The sequence below is a fragment of the Scaptodrosophila lebanonensis genome, unplaced genomic scaffold (assembly GCF_003285725.1).
Source record: "Scaptodrosophila lebanonensis strain 11010-0011.00,11010-0021.00 unplaced genomic scaffold, SlebRS2 tig00000166-arrow-arrow-pilon, whole genome shotgun sequence".
NCBI classification, from domain to species: Eukaryota; Metazoa; Arthropoda; class Insecta; order Diptera; family Drosophilidae; genus Scaptodrosophila; species Scaptodrosophila lebanonensis.
Window position 1 is genome coordinate 702,165 of NW_022060600.1, and position 25,637 is coordinate 727,801.

Consider the following 25,637-nt stretch of genomic DNA (forward strand, 5'->3'; position numbering starts at 1 on the left):
GAAAAGAAAATTAAATAAATTGGTTTTTCTTACTCTGACCTCGAGCCGGCCAAACAATAAAAATAACTATGAGGAAGGTCACCAAAATACTCAACAATATTCAAACGGAAGGCACGCCGTATGCAGCAACCAGTAAAATGGAATATGCAAAAATAAAGAACAACTACAAAAACTCCAAACACGTAATTAACAAATATCAGCAAATATCCAAAAAATTAGTTAAATTACAGTCTAGTATAAAATTTTTATTACAATGCCGAAAGTACAAACTTGTCCCCAACTTCATAAACAATACCACAAACTGCACCAATATATTTAAAAATAATTCAAACTCACTCATTCCCACAAACATAAGCCAAAGATTAGAAAAGCATAGCCATATATTTCACATGAAAATTCTTAGTATATTGATCGCACATAAACATAATATTATTGACGAGAAGAGGAAACAATTACAAAAAACAAAAACAACCATAGAGGAAATAATGAGAGCGGACGATACAAAAGCATTTTTTGAGAGTGAAGAGAGCATAATGAACAAACTGACAACAACTCTCAAAGAACGACAACTACGAAAACTGGAGAACCTAAGAAACGATCGTAACGAACGGCACACAGACAACAACAAAAAACAGGCAGAGTGGTTTGCAAACCAATCACACACAACATTCCCACCAAACATCACAGCATTACTTGCTATGGGTCCAAAGTACGCTTTACCAACTGACCGAAAAAGCTTTCCGCTCTTTAAATGCATAGCGGACGGAGAGGAGTTGGTACAAACAATAAAAAACAAAGAGAACCAAGAAACAGCTCGCATAAAACTCTCTTTACTAATTAAGAACATGATGACAAACAACCGAACTAACACAAGAGATCGCGCAATATTAGACACAGTGGAACAAACCAAAAAATTTCTGAAAACTAATGACAACATTTTAATATTAACTTCGGACAAAGGAAATAAGACGGTAGCCATGGACAAGGAGGAATATAATATCAAAATGACGGATATACTAGGAGACGCAAACACATACAGAACACTCAGACAAGACCCCACGCTTAGGCTACAGAATAAAAACAACAACTTCGTTGACAAACTACTCCAATTGAACATAATCACAAAGACTGAAAGGAATAAATTAGTTACAAGCACTGCACTACCACCCAGGATCTATGGACTACCGAAAATACACAAAAAAGGAACACCCCTGAGACCGATTTGTTCGTCAGTCGGTTCCCCTTGTCACGAACTTAGTAGATACATCGCTGGGATATTAAAGAACCTGACCAATACCTCACCATATAACGTTAAAAATTCCTCAGAGTTTAAAGACAAGGTCAACAACACTTATATAGTAGACGATGAGATTTTAGTTTCGTTCGACGTGGTGTCTCTGTTCCCGAGCATCCCAATCGACTTAGCGATGGATGTCATCAGTAAAAACTGGACCAGGATAGAAAGCTTCACTAAAATCCCAAAGAGAATGTTTATGGACATCGTACATTTCTGCATCCGTGAAACAAGGTATTTTAAGTATACGGACAGAATATATATACAACTTAAGGGACTACCGATGGGATCCCCGGCGTCCCCTGTAATAGCGGACATAGTCATGGAGGAGCTTCTGGAAAACACAACATCGAAATTGATCCATAGACCAAGACTCCTGACCAAATATGTTGACGACTTGTTCGCAATTATTGACAAGGAACAGGTGCAAAAGACATTAGACGCCCTCAACATATACCACAAAGACATCCAATTTACATTAGAGACAGAAAATGACGAGAAACTTAATTATTTGGATTTGACTATAAATAGATGTGGGAATACGCTAAAAACAAAATGGTACCAGAAACCGACGGCATCGGGTAGGCTGATTAACTATCACTCGAAACATCCGAAAAATATGATAATAAATACAGCCAAGAACTGTATAAGACGGATGTTCGAGACAAGTGACAAATTTTACCATAAACAAATAGAGGAAGAAATTAAACGGATACTGACACAAAACGACTTCCCTATCAAATTGACGTATTCCCTAATCAAGAACCATAAGAACCCAAAGAAAAAAGAACCAAGAGCACCAAAAATCTACAAATCTCTGACATACGTATCTGGGTTCTCAGAACGCTTCACCCAGTCAGACTGCTATCAAAAAGAGGATATACAAATTGCGCACAGACCGGAGAATACACTTAGGAACATTTTTAATAGGACTAAGGCAAAAATTGCAGAAATGGACCTGAATAACGTAGTCTATAAAATTCCATGTGACGGAGACAGCGACAACCCATGTAGGAGATTTTACATTGGAACCACTAAGTCGAAACTAAAAACACGGATATCACAACACAAGTCAGACTACAAACTAAGGCATCAAACATTGACACAAAAAACTGCTCTAACAACCCACTGCATAGAGACTGGACACACCCCCAACTTTGAAGAAACGAAAGTACTTCAACAAGAACGACACTACAGTAAGCGATTCACTCTCGAAACGCTACACATTATCAACACACCTAACAAATACAGAATTAACTACAAAGCAGACACCGAAAATTGCGCGCATATTTACAGACACCTGTTAGTTAGTAACTCCAAGTCAAACAGAGCAGACTTGCTTAAATAAGTAATTATATAAAAATTTTTGTGTTATAGTTTTAATATATTAATTATGTTATATGTTTTGTAGTTGCCCTGAAGACGGTTACCGTGGCGTAACCGAAATATATCGGAAAAAGAAAAGAAAATTAAATAAATTGGTTTTTCTTACTCTGACCTCGAGCCGGCCAAACAATAAAAATAACTATGAGGAAGGTCACCAAAATACTCAACAAAAAATATTTAAGTTAGAAATTTGAACTCAACTGTGTTCAGTTCATAGGTCTCACATATAGATTATGTGTACATTTTATGGATCACTTAAAAAAAAAATGGAGAAAAATTATGAAATCCGCAACCGGCACCATCGTTGTTAATTAATTGTCAACAACTGTATTTAAGGGGACGTTTTTATTTTAGTCTACCCCAATTCTACGAAACATCTATGTATATTGAACGCAGTAGCCACGCAAAAAGGCAGAAATGGCTGAAATTCACACTGAAAAAGTATACGTACATTCTTCTAATGTCCTTCCGTCGTTATGCCTGCTAAAATAATGGTGATCTCCGATATGCTTTTTAGTATGCTTGTAATTTTGTGGTTTGTAATATCATTTCTGTTGGCCGTCCAAAAATACTGACCGCAAGAGTTGAACGCCAAATATTGACTGGAGTAAAAGCGGACCCCAAGTAATAAGCCTTCAAACAATTCGAAATTTGTTTAGAACCATGGGTATAACGCACGAACCCCGCAAAAAATACTTTATAAAGTCAACAGAGAGAAGAGGTTACAATTTGCTAAAAGATATGCGAATGAGTTTTTTTGATTCAACAAGACAATTATCCGTAACACAGCACGTATCTCGTTAAGGAATGGCTTCTTTATAATTTTAAACAGCTGCGTGCACCCACACAACATCCAGACATATGTAAGTCCTATCGACCACAGTTGGATTTTGTTGCACAAAGGGAATCGCAAGGATAATATTACTTCGAAGGATTCGCTAAAGACAATATTATCGAACAAGTCGGGGAAAAAATGGGGAAGACACCCAAGTTTCAATGAAAAGTATGCCTCTACGCTTACAAAGTGTAATTGCTGCGAAAAAACGTTTAACTAATTACTAATGTAGATAAAACATACAAATTTAACTAAAATTTGGCTGCTGTACGTAAACTTTTTTGGCGTGCATTTTTGAGTTCTTTTTTATTTTAAATCATATTTCCTTGTAAGGGAAAAGTGTTGTTGTGTTAATAAATATAAACCCAATCATAATGTGAAGACGTTGGGTTCCTTTTTGTTCGAAAATTTACTAATTTAATCGAATATTTTTTAAAAACCAAAATGTACTTCTTCTGCTCACTGTATATTGTTTTTGCATTAATCTGCTTGTGCGTCTGCGACAACTACATATATTTTGTTTTTGCAAGTTCGCTCGAGATCGATCTTTTGTTTGTGCGTCTGGCTGGCACCTCCTACTAATACATAACGGAAAAAGCCCTGGGAGCCCAGAGCCACTACGTGCCCATCGCTGATACACATACAAACATACATTTGTATATACTTTTCGCGGTCTGGCACGCCTCCTTCTGTGTATTACATACATTCGCACAAAACTAGTATGGCCTTTTACCGTTTGGGTATAGGCTATAAAAAGTTTCCTTTGCTATCTTAAACCAATTATTGACAAAAATGTATGATTTTCTTGTCAAAATAATTGTGCCGACCAGTGTATGTATGTATGAATGTACTTACTACAAAGAACTATGTATAATTATAAATTACCAGTAGGAAATAAGTTTTCCAGCAGGTCTTCACAGCTTCGAAACCACATAAACGGAGTTATAATATAAACATCGCTATTGCATACAAAACTATGAAGAATTGAATTTATGTTAGGGTGTCTAAATTGACGAGTTAAAATGATTTCGTCACTTATATTTTGTAACTCTTTGTCTTCCGTTTTTTCTAGGCATAACTTCTTGATAGCAATGGAATAATTTGGAGAACCACACTTTCCCATGTATACAGTACAGAATTTTCCATTTTGTTTTCCCAGTACAGATATTATTTTATAGTCAGATAAAGTGTTGCCAAACATTTCTATTCTTAATCAATTTTGTGAAAATTACAACTGCAGTAAGGATAGGCATCGATATGGCAATATCGATAAAATATTGATATTAACATGTAAAATCCTATTATATTAAATGCGATATACATCGAACGCATCGATTTTTATTACGATATATATATATCAAACTTTTTTGATTGCGCTTAAGTGCGCAATTATGCCAATTGATGTTTTTTGTTGGTTTCTTACAGAATCATCCAAAACAACCCAAATTTTGGCAAATATTCACAAAAAAATGATTGCGTGTCTGCTCGGTGTAACTTAGGCAAATTATGAAGACGTTGATGGTGATAATCTAACACCTTTTTGGAAAATGTTGGCTGCGCTACAGCAACAATAAATTCCAAGCATCAATGGAAGGGACGAAGAGTCGGATTATCTCCCTTCACCATTAGCAGATGCAAACCTTTAAAAAATTCATATTAAAGCGTTTTCAAAATGGCCTGTGTTTTTTTGCCTATTGTTGCCAAGTGCATACCGCTATCACAAGCACTTTTCCTTGGCAGCTTGCCGTAAAGTGATTGGAAATTTTAATTATAAATTTTAAATTTAACCTTGTAGCCTGAAATGCATAAATGGATATGCGCGATATTTTTGTTTCATCATTTAATTTTAGTAAATTTGACTGAACCGTATGTTATGAATATTACCAGGGTTCGTAAAATGAGAGCACGGCTCATTTGGACCTACGAGCAATTCTGCCGCAGCTCGTGTAAGCCGTCTGGCTTGACCCAGCTGTTTTGCCTACCATTGCACAGTGGTACCTGAGACTATTTTTAAAGATCCATGGCGCTGCAACTAATTTAACGGGACTTTACTACATATTTATTCCCATACCAATAAAACCTACAGTCAATTTGTATAGTTCTTTAGAATAACATAAAGTATATTAGTAACTAGTTTAATTATTTTCAAAGGATCTATTTGTTTTCTATAGCCAAACAAGTGGAGAAGCTAAAGCCGGGTGTCCCGACTTTAAAATACTCTGCACATATGCTTAGAATAATTATAGAAATTAAACAAATTAAGAAAATTAAAAAAAAAAAAATGTTGATCGATTTCACCTTTCTTGGTATTTGAACTCCGGTAAAGAGTGTATAATTGCACATTTATATAGCAATTTCCCCTATGTGAGTGTATGTCTATGCGCGTCTATTCGTGTCTGTGTGAGAATGTTTGCAGTCAACCAAAGCACCAGCATCAACAACAGCTGCAATTATATTTATCGGTATAACTTCGTGCTAAATCGGTCCATCATAATGAAACTTAGCATATGGACATATAATCACTAACTCGGGGTATTTGCATAAGTTGAGTTCGAAATTCTAAGAATTACGGGAGTTATGGAAAATCACTACTATCGGGGGAGTTCATCGGAAAAAATTAACAAACTTGATTTGCCTAGGGCTTAGGGGAACCCGGATACCAACTTTGGTAATTAGTAAGCTAGACAGGCTGACAGACGGACAGACAGACAGGGCTAGATCGACTCGTCTAGTCATGTTGATCAAGAATATACTTTGTGGGGTCTGCCATGCCACCTTCTGCCTGTTACATTTTCAGCTCTCGCTTACCTAATATACTGTTGTACATTTTATGTACAGAATATAATAAACACGCAAAGACACGATTGTGATGTAAATGTATGATGTTGAAATTGTAAATGAACATGTCTGCACTTTTGTATATATGTATTGAATAATTAGTATTTAATTTAATTAAATAATTTAATTAATATGACTTTTTTAATTAAGTAAAAAAATTTTTTTCAGGGTTTTTAAGAGTCGACTTTTGCATTCCATTATCTTTACAGACTAATTTTGTAGCATTTTTCGAAAGGTGCCAATGTCGGCCATTAGCACGCTTCTGCAGCAAACTTATTCAATTCAATTCAATTCCTAATGTGTATCACGTTGCCGAAAGTATTTATCTGGTAGCACTTGGGCCTTCTGGGCTAGCTGAAAGATTTATTTCAGCGGCAGGATACATTTAATGAACGGTGTAACCGCATATATCTAGAGCGACTCTCCAAATTAATATTCGTACAAAATTTTAATATTATGATTGCATAATAATATATAATATATAAATTAATTTTGTAAATATTAAAGGTATTTATATAAAACATATTTATACTCTGTACATAAAATGTACAAGAGTATATTAGGTTAGCGGGAGCTGAAAATGTAACATGCAGAAGAAGGCGTGGCAGACCCCACAAAGTATATATATTCTTGATCAGCATGACGAGACGAGTCGATCTAGCCCTGTCTGTCTGTCTGTCCGTCCGTATGAACAGCTGGATCTCAGAGACTATAAGAGCTAGAGACACCAAATTTTGCACAAAGATGCGTTATATGTGTACGCTGTGCAAGTTTGTTTTAATTTTTTTGATTTTCCCCCTCCACTTCCCCCCTATGGGCGTTTTCCCGATTTTCCATTCGTATAATCGCCTATATCTCAGAGACTATAAAACCTGGGGACACCAAATTTTAGTCCAAGATGCCTTATGTGAATACACAGAAAATGTATATTTTGGAATTTCCCTCCCCCCCTCTCCACTGCAAATCGTAACTCCCGTAACTCTTGGAATTTCAAACTTGGCAAATACCTCCATTTAGTTATTATAAGTCTAAATGTCAAGTTTCATCATGATAGGCCGATTTAACAGGAAGTTATAGCCATATATGTACATAAGCCCAAATAGTGCCCGAAGATGTTGTTGTTGTTACTGCTTTGCTCAGGCACAGGAGACATACACAGACACACACAAACACACACACACACGCATAATTTTTCTACACATATGTACAGAGTATTTCAAAGTCGGGATAACCGACTTTAGCTTCTCTAATTGTTTTTAATTAAAATCTTATAAATTATGTCGAAATGTGCGAATGAAATATGCTCAGAAGCAGCTACTGGGTATTTATGAGTTGCGCCATTTGACGGAACCTTTTTCCCTTGTGTTATATTCAAAAGTGAAATCGATATATCGATTATTTATGTTGCGATACATATTGCAGCGATGATTGTCAAGACGATTTTATTTTCAGATGTTCCTTTCGGTGTAAGCGTACTTATTAAGCGCTGAGACGAAGCTGAAGACGAATTTCTTGCTTTGCAACCAAACAACATATGTTGTGTGGTTAGTGGTTGCGAGCAAGCTGACAGGTGTTCATAGTGAGATACGAATTCGATGCGTATTTATTTTATTTCACTTGTACGTTCAACCAATAAAAGATCAGGTACTGGACGAAACATTAATGTAACATCGATACATGTAGACCTTTCTTTCTTTCTTTGGTTTTCGTTATATTCTTTGAATTTGTGAAAATATTGCTTGTTTTGAAACCTACCTTATTAACTACAATAACAACCATTAGCTTTATAAATTGGATGACAAATCCAAACAAAATGTCGAGAGTCCCGATTTTGAAATGCTCTGTACATTTATTTAGAATATTTAAATAAAATTACGAAAATTAAAAAAAATGTTTGAAAAAATTTGAGTTTACGTAGAAGTTGTATAATGCGGGTGTATGCATGTCTATTCATGTCTGTGTGAGCATTTTTGCAGTCAACCAAAGCACCAACATCAACAACAGCTGCTGACAGCGTTTGTGCAGCAAATATATTTATGGCTATAACTTTCTACATCTTTGCATGTGCTATGAACAGTGTTTCGTCTTAAGTTTCGTAATATCCTAATATCACTAGTGTATACGGATAAGAAATATTCTATATGCGATATTGATAACAGCGATATTACCATTAGAAGGATTAGCCTGGCCATCCACACGCGAGCATGTTGCGTGAATTATTATTTTTTATTTATTTCTTTTTGAGTTATTGATTGAAAGAGTTTGATCGTGTCTACAAGTGTTTGTGTGATTACAGTGAATTATACAAATTTCGTTCTGGGGCTACCTTTACTGCTTCGATAGAAATTTTGTGTTTGTTAAGTTCCACAATTCGTCTGTACTAACCTTAGAAATCGATGGTGAATTAATAAAACTGATAGCAATAGTATCGTCAGTGGCATCGATAGTTCTCTCCCTCTAATCTGATGAAGTTATACTTATTCGGAGCTATGGATAAATTTAATTTTGGTAACTCTGATATTTCCCGAGGACAAATGATTCAAATGTTGTTACGCATTTCAATAGCCACCGTAATAACTTATTATTCTGCAAAATTTTTGATGAACCAACTGGACCCCACAAACAAAACTAAAAAAAAGGCCAAACTATTAGCGGAGGAGCAATTAAGAAGGTGAATTTTTATTTACAGAAATAAAGTACTATAATAATACAACACCTTATATTTTTAAATTAGACTTAACAGGGAAGATGGTTTTAAAGTGTACCCGCAACAATTTAATGAATATGAGTTAATGATTGCTTCCCACCTCGTTGTACCTAGCGACATAACTGTTAGTTGGAATGATATAGCTGGGCTCGATTCCGTTATTCAGGAGCTACGTGAATCAGTGGTTCTTCCTGTTCGACACAGAGATATATTTAAAGGATCTAAGCTTTGGCAGGCTCCTCGGGGTGTTCTACTTCATGGACCGCCCGGTTGTGGTAAAACATTAATTGCCAAAGCCACCGCCAAAGAAGCCGGAATGAGATTTATTAATCTGGACGTCGCTATTCTTACTGATAAATGGTACGGCGAATCGCAGAAGCTAGCATCGGCAGTTTTTTCATTGGCCACAAAAATAAGGCCATGTATAATTTTTATTGATGAAATCGATTCATTTTTGCGGGCCCGCAATTCAAATGACCACGAGGCGACAGCGATGATGAAAACACAGTTTATGATGTTGTGGGACGGATTGATAACCAATTCAAACTCGTCAGTGATAGTAATGGGTGCTACAAACCGCCCTCAGGACTTAGATAAGGCTATTTTGCGACGCATGCCTGCACAATTTCTCATTGGACTACCCACTGAAATACAAAGAAATGAAATACTTAAGTTAATATTGGCGACAGAAGAAGTTGATGTCAATGTTGATTATAATCGATTGGCAAAGCTAACAAACGGATTCTCTGGGTCAGATCTACGTGAGATGTGCCGCAACGCGTCGGTGTATAGAATGAGACAATTCATGCGAGCTAACGACAGAGGTAACAAAATAATTGACAGTTCAAATGTTAACAGAACTTTAATTGCTATTACGATGAACGATTTGTTGAACTCACATTCTAAAATGAAGGAATCTAAGATACACACTGGTAGCCTCTTTTTAGAGAGTAGAATTGAATTGGACTAAAAATTGTATGTTAAAGACCAATATTATATTTCTTTGTATTCAAATACACAATTTTTAAGAAGTATATATCGAAATATGGAACATTTGTTTACTCTGTACCCAAAGGGTAAAACGGAATACTAATTTAATGGCAATGTTTATAATACCTTGAATGAGGCGTAACAGACCCAACAAAGTATAGATACTCTAAATCAGCGATGAGCAAGTAGTGGCTCTTGGCTCCAAGTGCTCTTTCCGCTAATGTTTTGGTGCTTATAAAAGCAAACTACAAAATACAGTTGTCGCCAGCCAGTCGCCCAAGCAGATTGATACAAAATACACGTAGTTGTAGCTAACTCTACTGGTGATTTTTGTTGTAGATGTTGTTGCGGTACTCTTAAATGTTGCGGTGCTTTAAATCATGATGAGCCAATATTCGTATAGCTATGTGCCAAAGAGGGGAAAACGAGCTCCATTGTTTGGTTGACAAATCTGTATTTTTATACCCTGTACCCAAAGGGTGAAAGGGTATACTAGTTTTGTGCGAATGTATGTAACAGGCAGAAGGAGGCGTGGCAGACCCCACAAAGTGTATATATTCTTGATCAGGATGAGAAGACGAGTCGATATAGCCATGTCCGTCCGTCCGTCCGTTTGTATGAACGCAAGGATCTCAGAAAGTATAAGAGCTAGAATAACCAAACTTGGTATACAGATTCTCCTGAGCCCGAGAAAGGACGAGTTTGTTCATTTTTCCCGATGCGCCCCCCACTCCCCCCTATTCAAGATTTTCTATAACTCCCGTAATTCTTGGAATTTTAAACTAAAATTTGGTTAACATCCAGTTAGTAATTATATATCCGTATACCAAGTTGCATTATGATAGGTTGATCAGAAAGAAAGTTATAGCTATATAACCATGCCCAATGCACACATACATACATATGTACAAGTACACAAACACGCATAGACACGATTCTGATGTAAATGTGCATGTATGGAATATTTTATATTTAATTTTGTTAATTAATTAAATTAAATTAATTTATTTTTTTGTGGGATGGTACAGGGTATTTAAGAGTTGAGCCTGCTCGACTTTAGCATTCCTTTCTTGTTCCACCTTTCAAATTCAAATGGTCTTTATAATCTGTACCTAAAAGGTACAAGAGTATGTAACAGGCAGCAGGAGGCGTGGCAGACCCCTCAAAGTATATATATTCTTGAACAGCATGACAAGTCTAGTCAATCTAGGCCTGTCTGTCCGTCCGTATGAACACCTGAATCTTAGATACTATAAGGCCTAGAGACACCAAAGTTTGTTTTATTTTTTCGTAACTCGTAATTGTTGGACTTTCGAACTCAAATTTGGCAAATACCGAAGAAGCGTGCGGAATTGAAACCTTGGTGCTCTGGCTTTTCCCAGTCTATGTCATACCAACCATTCCTGTACCAGGAGCTCAAACGCATTCAATTGATAGTTAAATAAGTTAACCGCGGGTGAGGTAGTTTGTAGTTCCTTCTTGCTGTGATCTATTTATTGTTGATTACTTCCTAGTGCAACAAGTGTAGTTACTTATATGTTAAAACACTAGTCACATAAAGAGTTTTACATATGTACTAGATTAGTTTTAATGAGTTTATATTGAAATTTGAGACAGCGAATTAAAATTCTAATAATAAATAATGCATATCTAAGTTTAATAAAATTTCTATTTTTCTTAATACTAAATTACATTGTAGAATGATTGTATATGTCATGCTTGTTATCGTGACAGTTTATTAATGCTAATTTTGTAGATATTTTTTACATCGAAATTGAGTAGCGTTTCTGATGTTTTTTATGTGTGTTGGTAGTCCATTCCAAATGCGAACAGCATATGTACAAGTATATTAAAAATTGTCTGTCGGATAATAAAAGCCTGTGCTGACATACTAAGTTATGGGTTCTTAGAGATGTGGAAAATGTAATTCTTTGATACAGGTATGCTGGTTCCTTAGTATTTATCAATTTTTGCAAACATAATAAAACCAGAAAGTTTATCCAAGACATGAAACTTAAGTCAAAAAGTTGGTATGCATAGCTGGTGACATGATCAGAGCGTCTTAGACCGAAAACATAACGAGCGACACTATTGTAAGCGACTTTTAGTTTTCGGAATGAAATTGCGTCACAATTTGCATATACCTCAACACCATAGGATAGTATTTGAAGTATGAATGTTTTCGCTATCATCATTCGCAGATTTACTGGTAGGAATTGCTGAGTCAAGTTCAGAAGTCTTAACACACCATAATCTTTTCCAACAGCTTTATTTATGTGATTGTACCACGTCAAGCTCCTGTTGAAGCAGAAGCCTAAGTTGTTAGCTTGATCGACATATTCAATCGAAGTGTCTCCAATCACAAGGGGGTTGAAGTATGAAGTGTTTAATTGGTTTTTATAGATTACTAGGTATTTAGATTTAGAGGGATTGAGTTTTAACCCATTGTTTTGAGCCCAGTCAGAGATTTTCCCAAGTTCACCATTACTAACACTTATACACTCATTTAATTTAGTAACAGGACGACTAACATACATTTGCACATCGCCAGGTGGACTTTACTGTTAGACATGACAAGGGAGGTCATTCACGTACAGGGTGAACAATAATGGGCCAAGAACGGATCCCTGAGGAACACCACGACTAACAGGTAACAACGAAGAATGATCAGACGATATTACAAAAGCTTGACGCCTATTGGTCAAAAAAGAATGCATTAAAGTTTTTGAGAAGTAATACATTCTATTAAGTTTAGTGCACATTATTTCATGATTAACACAATCAAATGCCTTGCTGAAGTCGAGTAAGCTTAAAAAAGTAACACAGCCAGTATCCATTTGACTGCGAATATCCTCAACCACATTTAGGACAGCTGTGGTACTTCGGTGCTTTCTGAAACAAGATTGGTCATCACATAAGAGAAGGTTTTTGTTTAGAAAGTCACTGTTTTGGTTTGCTATTAGGTTCTTGTAAACTTTTGAGAGATAAGGAAGAATAGCATAGGACAGTATTCATTTTTAGTCTTAGGAATAGGACAGATTTTTGACATTTTCCGCTTATCAGGAAAGCAGGAAGTCATAATTTATGTGTTGAAAATGCGTGTAATATGCGCTAGGACTTTAGGTAAAATCATTTTGATAAATTTTGGGTGTAGGTCATCAAATCCGACCGCGTTCGACTTAACTTTAAGAACAGATTCTAGGACATCACATTGACTGACACAACGAAAACTAAAACTACTATCATAGGTTACATTAGGTACAGCATTTATATACGTATTATACGTAATGACAGGTACTTCAATTTGTACAAATTTATAATTTAATTCATTCACGTCAACATCGGAGGGAAGAAGTGATTTCGTTTTACCAATACCCATTCTTCGAAGTTTATTCCACGTTGCTTGAAATCGCATTGCAAAATTGTGAAGTATGATATGCTCGTTTGGCAGCATTTCATCAAGCAAGATGCATGCTTTCTGAGGTATTTGAACTTGGAATAGTGATATTCAGTTTTATATCTTTTCCACTTTCCATATGCATCATTGCGTTTTTTAATGGCAAGTCTAATTGTGCCATTAAACTTTTTTCGTTCGTAGTGGTACAAATTTTTCGTAGAGATAGCTTATTTTGTGTTCGAATTGTTGCAGTTGAGAATCGACCGAGGCTAACCAGTAGACAACGTCCCAATCAAGTAAAGAAAATTCGTCATTTAGCTGTGCAATGTCAATATTCTTAAAATCTCTATATTCTATTTTATGGTCAGTTTTATCAATACAAGTGTCAAGAAGATAAGGTTATGTTTGGAGAACACAGGTACAGAAAGTTGGTCATATAGCAGCATTTTCTTTAAATTGTTAATAAAAAAAAAGGTCAAGTAATGTGTTAGAGGTTTGTGAGAAATGTGTTGGTTGTGTTGCATTAACAATTTTCATGCCTAATGCCTCCATGTCATCGCTTAGACGAGCGTCACACAGAGCAGTGGAATTGAAATCACCCGTCAGAGTTACGTCTTCATAGTTAATTGAAATGTCAGAAAATATACTGATCGGATCAGTGTAGTTTGTGTTGCGATGAGGCCGATATATGCAGCCAATTAAAATGTTCCGGCAGTTTTTTAGATGAGATAGTGAGATAAAAAGGTATTTTATTGAACACCCCTCAGGTTGTTTGCATATAATTCCGGCTTTAATTTTCTTTCTTACATATATTGCAACTCCACCCGCATGGCCTACACGATCTGCACGGAAAACATTAAATCCATCACAATTAATCAACGAACTACACATGTCAGACATAAAGCAAGTTTCAGACACACATATAACATCAACCTTGGAATTTACAAACATATACCTAAATTATTCTATCTTGTTCGTTAGGCTTTGCGCATTGATGTGACAAATATGTGAGCCTGGCTTTTGGTTGCAAAGAACATTTAGCATTGTATGGCTGCTCGCATTTAAGCTACTTTTACTAATTTGCATATTTAAATACTTGAAGTCGTTTCAGAAACGCACTCGAAGTATAAAAAGAAAATATATAATTTTTTAAAACAAGCATGACAGCATAACAGCATGCATAACAGAAGTTTCTTAAGTGCGAAAGTTACTATTACTAAAGTGTTCCCCTAAAGCTCCAGCGCCGTCCGTCTCAGCCGATGGCTCGGCAAGGGAAGTTAAAGCTTTTATGCAGTTATTCTGCAGTGCCAAGAGCGCTTGCATGCTCTCAACGCGAACAGCTGTATCGCTAGTAGGTGTTTTAACATGCACTAATGCACGGCGAGTAAATACTGATAAGAGCAACTTCTGTCTCTTTAATTTCATTGCCTCTTTAAAAATATCATAATTTCGTTTGCTTAGTTGCTCATTTATGTAAATTGGGGTTGGCGAGTCAAAACCTAGGAGCAGCAAATTTAGTTGTTTAGTTTCTCGCCGGTGTGTGCCAATTGCCCGCAAAAATGAAGTTTTATCGCGCACATGTTCGAGTTTAATTATTATCACCGGATCAACAATGGAATGATTGGTCCTGCTTTGCTTGACCAGATAAATTTCTTTCAACTTGGATGCCGGAGTTACTCCTAAGGCGATGCAGAGAGAGTTGAAAATCGCCTTAAGATTTTCATTTTCTACATACGAGATACCGTGGAAACTCAAGTTATTTGCTATATCTGCGTTTTCATGCTTAGCAAGCTGATGTTCTAATATGGATTTCAGGTCACCCACCTGTACACGCAAGTCGCAAGCGGCATGGGCACCATTGAGCTGCGCAGCTGGCTTCGTCTCTAGCACACCCATCCGCTTCATTAACGAGGACAGCTCTTCAACCTCGCGTTCAATGTTGCGCACACGCTCATGTAGCTGCTTCAGTTCATCAGCCAAGCGATCGAACCGCTTCAGCAGCACGTTGAGGATGCGCTGCTCAGCATCTCCCATATGAGTGGTGATGAGGCTGGCCTGCTCTTCAAAACGCAAATTCATCATTGCCACTATCTTCGATGAAACAGCTTCTGACTGGCGGCCCTCCTTAAGGTCAGTGCTGGTGTTTTCACGTGCACGTTTGTTGGGTTGCGGTGCCATGTTGTTTAGTGTAGTTCGAGATTGGGTTTTTCGGATTGTGTTTTATTGAGTGATTTGTTGAACGCTGATGCGAGAATATTTGTGAGAGTATGACTCAGTGTTTCAGTGTTGGTATTGTTCTGTGTTTGTATAGTTTTGCGCGCTTGAAGAATACTTTCGTGCGATTATTCTTCTTATTATTATTATAAGTTCCTTTAATTAAATTTGACACGAACAGTTTTAACGCAACTATGCTTTCACTGTAACTTCACTGAGTGCATAAAATGTTCCATTGAATTTTACAAATTAAAGATGTAAACGGGGCGATAGAAACCACGTCTACTTTCAAGCACAGCCATTGATTGTACAGCTTGTTTATTGTCAATTCTCGACATGTTAGAAGCGAGTTGCGTACTCAGTGATTGTGGCCCTGCATCCTGTGGACACTCGTGGTTCGTTTAATTAAAGGCACTTGTGGCCCTGCTGCTTTAGTGGACCCTCGTTGTCCAGTAGGTGCGAGTAACGACGCAGGACGTTTAGTTTCGTACTAGTTTCGTACTTAATAGCGAGCTGCACCAGAATTCTCAACCGGGTATGCTTCCAGTACGTGCGATGTACATGTAGGGTGCTCCGGTAGGAAGTAATGTGAACTTCTTAGTAAGCACGTAGGGTCAATGGGGGTAATAGATGTTGTCTTTATGTTTATGAGCTGCCAGTCAAACGCCTTGCCTAGCCATGCATTGCTGTCAATTTCGTTCTGTTGTGCAATGTTGTTGGGTACAGTATACCTTAAGTCTCGTTCTTCAAATAGCCCGCTGGTAATGTTTCCATCGATATCTTGTTCGGATCTGCGTTGCCTGCCTCATTTTATATGTGCCTTTGTGTGCCGGAGGGCATCCATTTCATGTGGGTGGAGTACGAGAGGCGACTTTGTGCGAAGTGTCCTTACATAACCGCTGTAAAATTTCAATGCCTTGCTTGGCAAACTTCATGTCTTGCCATAAGGGTTGCAGTTCACAGTAGCTACCGAATTTCCATTGGGACACTCCAGTAATGCTCGCACGATCCAATGGTGACCATTGTGGGCTACTACTTTCACCTGGCTGCTGCCGCCGTTATTCCGCTATCCTTGTGTAGCATTGTATGTGCGGCTGTTGGCATCGGAAGCACTGTCTGATTGAGCATCCCCGACACCTGTACGTGGCCATCCTCAACGCTATACCGACAAATGACCTAAAAAAGTCGTTCGATCACCTTCTTGAACGTGCAAAACGTTGTATTCAGGCGGAAGGAGACTATTTTGAAGGCGACCAATAAATTTTTCCAAAAAAAAAAATAGTTTTCGTTTTTTAATAAAAGTCCTGGAACTTTTGAATTGCACCTTGTAAGTAATAATAGTGCGAACCGGCAGGACCATCGTGGTCAGTGGACCCTTGTGGCCCAGTAGGTGCGAGTAACGGCGCAGGACGTTTGGTTTAGTTTCATACTTAATAGCGAGCTGCACCAGAATCCTGAACAGGATGGTGAGTGTTCGTAGTGACCTAGGATACCGGCTGGCAATCCTTGGGAGCGTGTAGTTCAACGTGTTAGTTGACGTGATAAGAGATCACCGGTTCTCGTATGGACCCAAAGTAACAGGTCTTTCGTTGATAACTTGCATACTGACTTTATTCTTACAATTTATGGGTTATATATACATGCTTAAAACTAGTTTATGACTATTTACATTTACCGTTTTTATGTGTTGGCGGTTTCACAATAATGATGTGCAAACATATATTGTGAGCTTAAGTATGCTGGTGTCAGCTCAATTTGCCTTATAACCTTATATGTGCAGAGCACGAAACTATGACCTATATCTCAGTGTTGGTCTTATCCTGGGATAGGAGAATAATATGTGTCATATTCTTGCTTATTATTACTGCTGGCCAATGTCAACGCACCTGTAATTCGTGTGCGCGTGCTGACTATCGTGCCAATATTATCTATGCGACCTTTCTCAATTTAGGAACTTATTACGTATGGTGCGTGAATTGGCCTATTAATCGCATTTTTTGTGCTTAGTATACGCCTCCATGTGCCCTGGGCGGTCAATTCATGTAACACGCAGGTGCACTGAAGTGCCGTCTCTGTTTATGGCGCGTCGCAACATTCTCCCCCCAAATTGCGGTAACGTTGGTCCATATAACCGGCCGTTGAGGCGAAGTCAAGATCAAATTTCGAAAGCGCGAAGTGCTTTTGTGGTGTTGGCGTTTGTAAATTATTTCGAGAACAGTTGCATGTGTCGATTTGTGGCGACTGGTAGTGCCGTTAAGGCAATATTGTTGCTGGTCAAGTGCGTTGCTGACCTACCAATAGTACGGCAGTGATTAGTATGCATCCGTACGTCGCAAATACTATCGCTATATGTATGTCTTTTGGGAGTGTTGCGTCAGCATTTAGCCGGCGGTTGGTGTTTTGTATTGGTGGAATTAACTATTCCAGAAGAAAATTATCTGAATCTTGCTCTTCTACTATACTGCTTCATAATGTAATTTGTTTCTGGGTACCTGCTGACCTTTCTTATGGTGAGTGTTTAGAGAAAGTAAAATGGTCTGTATGTATAGGTGTCATTGTGTTTTGCTTATTTTGCTTATTTATATTAATTCCGGTAGCTGATGCGGGTTGGTTGTCTTCTCTCGGTCTGGCACGTGCTACCGATTTGACGGTTGCGGTGTAGGCTATATTGGAGGTGGTATTGGTATTGCTCAGTGGCTGACGTCGTAGCCACAAATTAATGCCGATTGAGATGATTAGGGTTACGTAGGTACCAATGGTGGCGATGACTGCTGTTAAGTGGAGCTGGCTTTATGTCTTCAAGTAGTGCATTTTCCAGAATGGTGAGTTGTGCTTGCTGCATTAACATGGTAACTTGGTCTGTACTTAGCGTTATTCGTTGTGACTGCTTACTAAACCGTGTTGCATTTTAGTTTCTGGTTTGTCCATGGATACACAGGCCGGGTATGCTTCCAGTACATGCTACGTAAATGCAGGGTGCTCCGGTGGGAAGTAATGTGAACTTCTTAGTAAGCACGTAGGGTCAATGGGGGTGATAGATGTTGTCTTCATGTTTATGAGCTCTGCCGTTGCTGATTTAATTGACCTGCGTTCGAATTGCTTCTAGCTATGCATTGCTGTCAATTTCGTTCTGTTGTGCAATGTTGGGCGTGCTGTCTTGAATCAAGGGTTTCCATCGATATCTTGTTCGGATCTGCGTAGCCTACCTCATTTTATATGTGCCTTCGTGTGTCGGAGCGCATCCATTTCATGTGGGTGGAGTACGAGAGGCGACTTATATGAGTGGCCTTTGCGCGAGTGTCCTTACATAAGCTCATAGTCGAATTTCCATTGGGACACTGCTGTGGCCATGGGTGTCTGTCCTTGACAATAAATTCCAGGTGCATTTGGAAGCTGAGTATCGTTGACGCTGGGATGCTCGGCTGACGCTAGTAGTATAAAGGCTACCAACAGAATTACGTTGATCAATCTTATGGGTGATAAACTGGTTGGTGCGGTCAGACTGACTCTTATGTTGTCTTCTTTTACAGGTTCAGTGTTGGTTGATGTCGAACTACGTGGATTTGATTTGCCGGGTCTGCCGACCGATCGTCGATTCCTGGTAGAGCGGTCCACGTTATTTAGGATGCGTGGCTCACAGATTCGTTAGGATGGTTGGTGTAGATGTCCGTTTAGGCTTCCTGTAGTACTGCCCTGAATGTTCTGCTAATGTGACAGCCTGCCATGATTGACCCTTTGTAACGGCTCCAACGCAGAGTGCATCCGAGTGCAGTACTTTGTAATATGGGTTGGCCAATTCCTAGTGGTAGCTGATGAGGCTGCATCAGACGGTGGTAAAATTCGGCTCCAATCAAGAAATCAATTTCGGTGGACCGGTAGAGCTCAGAGTCAGCTATCTCTATTCCCATCGAAATTTGTACTTCATCTCTGGTGATCGTCATCGATGGTTGGTCGGGCACAATTGTTCTCAGAACCAGAGCTTTGCAGTTTGCCGATGGAAAACAATAAAATACAATACAATAAACACCCCAAAGAAATCACTTCAAAGTAAAACAAGTAAAAAAGCTAAAGTTGGGTGGCCCGACTTTGAAATACTCTGTACATATGTTTACAATAATTATAGAAATTAAAAAAGTAAGAGAATTAAAAAAAAAATTGTTGGATCGATTTTACCTTTCTCGGTATTCGAACTCACGTAAATGGTGTATAATCGCACATTTACATAGCAATTGCGTCTATGTGAGTGTATGTATGTATATTCTCGTATATTTGTGTCTGTGTAAACATGCTAGCAGTCAACCAAACAGCAACATCAACAATAGCCGCGGGCAGCGCTTGAGCAGCGCTGCAGCAGCAAATATATTTATGGCTATACCTTCTTGTTAAATCGGTCTATCATAGCGGAACTTGGCATACGGACACATATTAACTAACTGGGGGTATTTCCAAAATTTTAGTTCGAAATTCCAAGAATTACGGGAGTTACGATTTGCATTGGAGAGGGGGAGGGAGGGAAATTCCAAAATATACATTTTCTGCGTATTCACATAAGGCATATTGGACTAAAATTTGGTATCCCCAGGTCTTATAGTCTCCGAGATATAGGTGATTATACGAATTGAAAATCGGGAAAACCCCCATAGGGGGAAGTGGGGTGGGGGGGGGGGAAATCAAAAAAATAAAACAAACTTGCACAGCGTACACACATAAGGCATCATTGTGCAAAATTTGGTGTCTCTAGCTCTTATAGTCTCTGAGATCCAGGTGTTCATACGGACAGACGGACAGACAGGGCTAGATCGACTCGTCTCGTCATGCTGATCAAGAATATATATACTTTGTGGGGTCTGCCACGCCTCCTTCTGCCTGTTACATTTTCAGCTCCCGCAAACCTAATATACTCTTGTACATTTTATGTACAGAGTATAAAAAGCAAATTGGGTTCTTTTGAAAACTTAGTTCCAATAGTCAATGACAAAAACCAGTAGCGTAACAGTGGTGGAATAGTAAATTGGAAGCCCTTAGGTTAGGTTGCAATGGCTGCGGTGAATTTTTCACACCCTCCCACTTAGGCCAAAGGAGGCCCGTTGTGATGGCATATAATCTCTCTCTTTTGCTTATAACCCCTAGTACTATTGAGATTTGTGATCTTCTTAACCTTAGGAGCTGAGTTGTTCTGGTTCGAGTTGTCCCATCGCCGTTGGGTTAACGCCCTTGTATGGCTGCGCGTAAGTAGGCGGTAAGTGACTAGGGGCATGTCAATGCCTTCCTTGTCAGGATGGATGCATATTTGCGTAGTTCCCTTCCTAGCCAGTTCATCTGCAATGTAGTTCCACTCTATATTCCGGTATCCATATGAGGTTTGCACAGACATGCTGGGCCATCTTGTTGAGAGATCTACGGCAGTCTGTGATAACGTTGGAGTTGTCTAGATTAGACTCTAGTGCTTTAAGCGCTGCTTGGAATAAAGATAAATTGATCTACTATCAATTGCGTTTGCTAGTACGTGGTGCGTGGCGACATGGACAGCGGAGACCTCTGCCTGATAGATACTACAATGGTCTGGTAGGCGGAAGGAGAGTCTCAGACCCAGATCGGGTGAGAAGATTCCTCCCTACGAGTTTTGAGCCGTCAGTAAAAACATTTATGGAGCTGTTTTTCAAGGAAGGGAGGTGCTCCCACTCCAGACGAGTAGGTATGCTAACCGTGTAGTACCACCGGCGTTTGATAATCCGTATGGGCTGGGACCCCGGATGAAGATGAAGTATTTTTGAGTGCCTATTTGCAGAGTCTTTCCATGTTAAGGATTCCCTAAGCCTCAGGGCTATATTTGTAGCTATCTCCTGCCCTATGATGTCCAGGGGCGGGATATCCAAAATTATGTTAAGTGCATCATTTGGAGTATTACGGAGGGCACCACTGATGCAAAGCTCCGCCGATCTCTGAACTCTGCTGAGTTTCGACAGATGGCTAGCTTTACCTAGTGTCTGCCATCATACTATGATATCATACAGTAGTATGGGTCGCACTATCGCTCGATATATGCAGTGCATTACCCGGGGTGAGAATCCCCATCTGGTGCCAATTGCCTTTTTACATGCGTAACGGGCGTTCGTGGCCTTCTTCACCCGTTCACGGATATTATCCTGCAATAACAGATTTCTGTCCAGGATAACTCCCAAGTATTTAGCATTGTTAAAAGTTAAACCCACCCCGTTCATCGTTGGCGCAGTAAGTTCCTGAATTTTGTACTTTCGTGTGAAATGTACAAGTTCAGTTTTAGAGGGTGTAAAGGCATTTCACTTAGTTTTAAGATTATTTAAGAGAATTATAATTGAAAGCAACGCAATAGTTAAGAGGAAATTGTCGTACACTGCAGCTGCCTGCGAGCAGCATAATTGCAATTGTCGCTCTTATGTTGTACTTACGGCGGCGCCCTTTGTATTGTATGTAGCTTCGCTACAATTAAAGTTACACTTGTTTATTTGAAGTCTAGCTGTGCGAACGTGTGATCATTTCTTAGCCCAATAAATCGTACATAGAAAGACACCGTCTTTCTTTTAAAAAATTTGTGAATCTTTTGCTTTTGCCATACCGGCAAGTTACCGGCTTAAAGCCGTACATTTTGGCGCCCGCGGGTGGACTACTGGAGTCTACTCCCTCGTTGGATCTAACATCGAATCGGCTTTCGACTTGCGATTACCGTCGTGGTGGTGTCTACTGGTCCTACTGGTGTCTTCGATCGCGCGAGATTATTGGCGGTGTTCCCCTGGACAATTGGACGTTTGGCTACACTCCCAACCGATGAATTGCCACAATTTTCAGGGAAGTTTACATCAGGTAAAGAGTGCGAAAAATAAATTGCGGCCACATTTGTCGACTTGTGTGTGTATTTAAACGCCAAGTTGCGACACATATGTATATACATACAAGTGCATAAATATATGTACACATATAAATTTGTGCAACTCACTAATAAATTTATATGCACAAATTTATATGCTATACTCATTTTTAAATTTGGCAAATAGAGTGGACCGTGATTTATTTGGCAGTCGGCATCTCACTTAAAGAAATATATAATTACTAACGCTGTTAGAGCTTTATACAATAAATAAAGTTTAAAAGAAAACATACATACATATATTTGCGTAGAAAATTGCATTTCTTTATTTCTTCTTTATTTCCTATACATACATACATATATGCATACTAGTACATACAGAATACATAAGCACATAACCAAACTTTGGTTAGAAATTTGTCGCGCCAAATCAGTGTATGGAAAAGGTCACTGCACTGCGCTAAGTCGCCGTTGCTTAATTTCTTCTGTACTTGCTTTCTTGCTGCACTGGTCAAGCCGTCGACGGCCGTCGCTAGCGGCCGTTGTACATAGGTTCATACGTAGGTACAAGTGCAGTAAGAGAATTAGAGTTGTACATAAGCAACAGGCGAGACTGCGTTTGCGTGCACTGATTTTGGCAGTTTTGGTTTGCCTTGCCGTTCTGCTAATTTGTTTGTTTCGTTTCGGCCAAAGCCTCATAGGGGCAACGTAGTGAATTCTACAATATTTGCATCGTCGCATAGCAAACAGTTGCCCTCAATGAAGTTGCCACGGTTTGGTGGTAGCTATTAAGACTTTAAGAACTTCATTGGGCTGTTTGAAAATCTAGTGGACAATGACGCATCACTTTCAAATATGTATTGAAAAGTTTAATCATTTGCTGCCATGCTTAGAGAAAGAAGCACTAGGAACGGTCAAGGCTTATCAAGTTACCGAGGAAAATTGTCCATAGGCACTGGCAGCTTTGAAGCGCGTTTACGACAACAGCTGTTTTATTGTATTTGATAGCATTGCCAAACTATTTTGCCTTCCGAAAATGCAAAGTTCATCTGCTAGTTCTTTGCGTTCGTTGATTGATAACGTTCGCGCTAGCAACGAATCACTGCTATCCTTAGGTAATGACAAACAAATTTCTAACGTCATGCTCATACACTTGGTCATGAGTAAAGTTGATCCCAATACTCGTTCAAAGTGGGAAGAGAGCCTCGACTATAGCAAACGTCCGTCTTGGGAAGACTGCGAGGCATCTCTCAACAGACGCTACCAGCACTTATCTGCTGAGCAATCATCTTCTGGTCGCTCCCGGACTTAAAAACAAAATTTTTATGCGTCAAAGAAAGGTGGAAAAATAGCACTGGCAGTTGCACAAGCCAGTTCGCCACCGAGTCCGAAGTGTTTGTTCTGCCCAGCGATTGACCATTTTATACATTCGTGTACTCAATTCGCAGCACTTAACCGCGACGAACTATTTAAGTTCGTGAAAATGTGCCCTTTGTGCATTAACTGCCTAACAACAAAGGCATGCAAATCGACTACATGCAGAGTGTGTTCGAAATCACATCACACACTTCTGCATAAATATTCTGTCGACTCAGCACAAGCTGTAACTGCCAGCCCAAACTTCGGCTGTTAATCACGCCACGACCGTTTCTGACCAAGTGATATTGGCTACGGCAGTGGTCCGTGTAATGGATCAATCGGGCTCCTACCAATTTGCTAGGGCTTTGCTCGACTCAGGGTTCCAAATCAATTTTATGACAGAGGAGCTAGCCAAAACTTTGAAACTTAAAAAAGAGCGATAAAATATTAATTTGCTTGGCATTAGTTTTCGCAATTCTGCAGTGCGTCACATTGTGCAGACGTCAATTGCGTCTCGTAGTAGCAATTTTGATTTGATGACAGAATTTGGTGTACTGAGCACTATTTCGTCATACCAGCCTGAAAAGGTAATTGTCAACGTTGATGTGCCAAAAGATCTGGAACTAGCAGATCCTCAGTTTCATAGGCCGCAACGCATTGATCTGCTTCTTGGCGCAGATGTATTCTTTGACCTATTAAGAGAAGGCCAAATTAAAGGAACCAGTGAGTCGCCGACTTTGTAAGCTACAGCACTCGGCTGGATTGTAGCTGGGCGTTGTCGATCTGCTGACTCATCTTCACTTTGTTGTGCTTCACTCATTAGTTTGAATCAGAGTTTTTCGCTTGATAATGAACAAAGTTCCTTAGATGCATTAGTTCGCAAGTTCTGGGAGTTGGAAGAAGTTCCAAATTTGACTGACTCACATTTATATACTCCAGAACAAATGCTTTGCGAGAAGTCATTTGTGAAGTCGATCACTTCCTTGCCCTCGGGCCGTCTTAGTGTATCGTTGCCGTTTAAGTCCAGCCCGCAGTCACTTGGCAGCTCCTATTAAACAGCTAAAAGGCGCTTTCTAGCCTTAGAAAGGAGATTGTCTAAGCAGCCAGACGTACATGCCATGTACATAAGTTTCATGACTGAATACATATCTTTGGGACATATGAACGCAATCGGCAACACGGTCCCGATAGAGCCGTACTACTTTATTTCGTATCAGTGCGTGCGAAGACCGCAAAGCACCTCAACAAAGTTGCAAGTTGTATTCGACGCGTCGAGCAAGACGTCGTCCCAAGTGTCGTTAAATGACATACTCATGGTTGGACCGACTATCCAGCCATGTTTATATTCAACTTTGTTGCGGTTCCGACTTCGACCGTTGGAATGGAATCAAAACGCAACTTCCAATTGATTATTTGGAGAAAAGATACCACAGAACCACTTAAAATGTACCGTTTGAACACGGTAACATATGGTATCGCTTCGGCACCGTTTTCTGCTATTCGATGCCTTAAATACTTAAGTGAACTGCACGCAGATTCGCATCCATTGGCCTCTAAATCTCTGGCCAACGACTTTTATGTGGATGATCTGCTATCTGGTGCAGAAACCGTGGAGGAATTGCAGTTCCAAATTGACTGATTCGCACTAGTTGGACCCTTACCACGATTCTTAAAACTAGATTGTTCCCTTTGGCCTCGTAATTCTCATATCGAGTTGACCAAAGAGCAGTCAACGCTGGCGAAGCGGAAGAACGCGGCGGCTCTCATCGTGGC

General features: G+C 39.1%; 2 protein-coding genes across 2 annotated transcripts in view; one reads left to right on the forward strand and one right to left on the reverse strand.

The window, feature by feature from the left end:
• The window catches only part of LOC115629842 (putative serine/threonine-protein kinase STE20-like), a 68,267-nt gene extending 63,546 nt beyond the window's left edge, over positions 1-4,721 (reverse strand). Inside the window, exon 1 of the mRNA XM_030526423.1 lies at positions 4,401-4,721. Within this exon, the coding sequence (XP_030382283.1) occupies positions 4,401-4,716 (316 nt within the window). The 5' untranslated portion in view covers positions 4,717-4,721. The remainder of the gene's footprint in view (positions 1-4,400) is intronic.
• Positions 4,722-8,820: 4,099 nt separating this feature from the next.
• LOC115629843 (ATPase family AAA domain-containing protein 1-B) lies at positions 8,821-10,104 on the forward strand. Its single transcript, XM_030526424.1, has 2 exons — positions 8,821-9,024; positions 9,088-10,104. Exons 1-2 carry the CDS (start codon positions 8,843-8,845, stop codon positions 10,028-10,030), a joined length of 1,125 nt encoding a protein of 374 aa, XP_030382284.1. The 5' UTR covers positions 8,821-8,842; the 3' UTR covers positions 10,031-10,104.
• The last annotated feature ends 15,533 nt before the right edge of the window (positions 10,105-25,637 follow it).

Coding starts and splice junctions, on each gene's coding strand:
- LOC115629843 (XM_030526424.1), top strand. CDS start 8,843: ATGGATAAATTTAATTTTGGTAACTCTGATATTTCCCGAGGACAAATG. Junction 9,025..9,087: donor GCGGAGGAGCAATTAAGAAG/GTGAATTTTTAT, acceptor TTTTTAAATTAG/ACTTAACAGGGAAGATGGTT.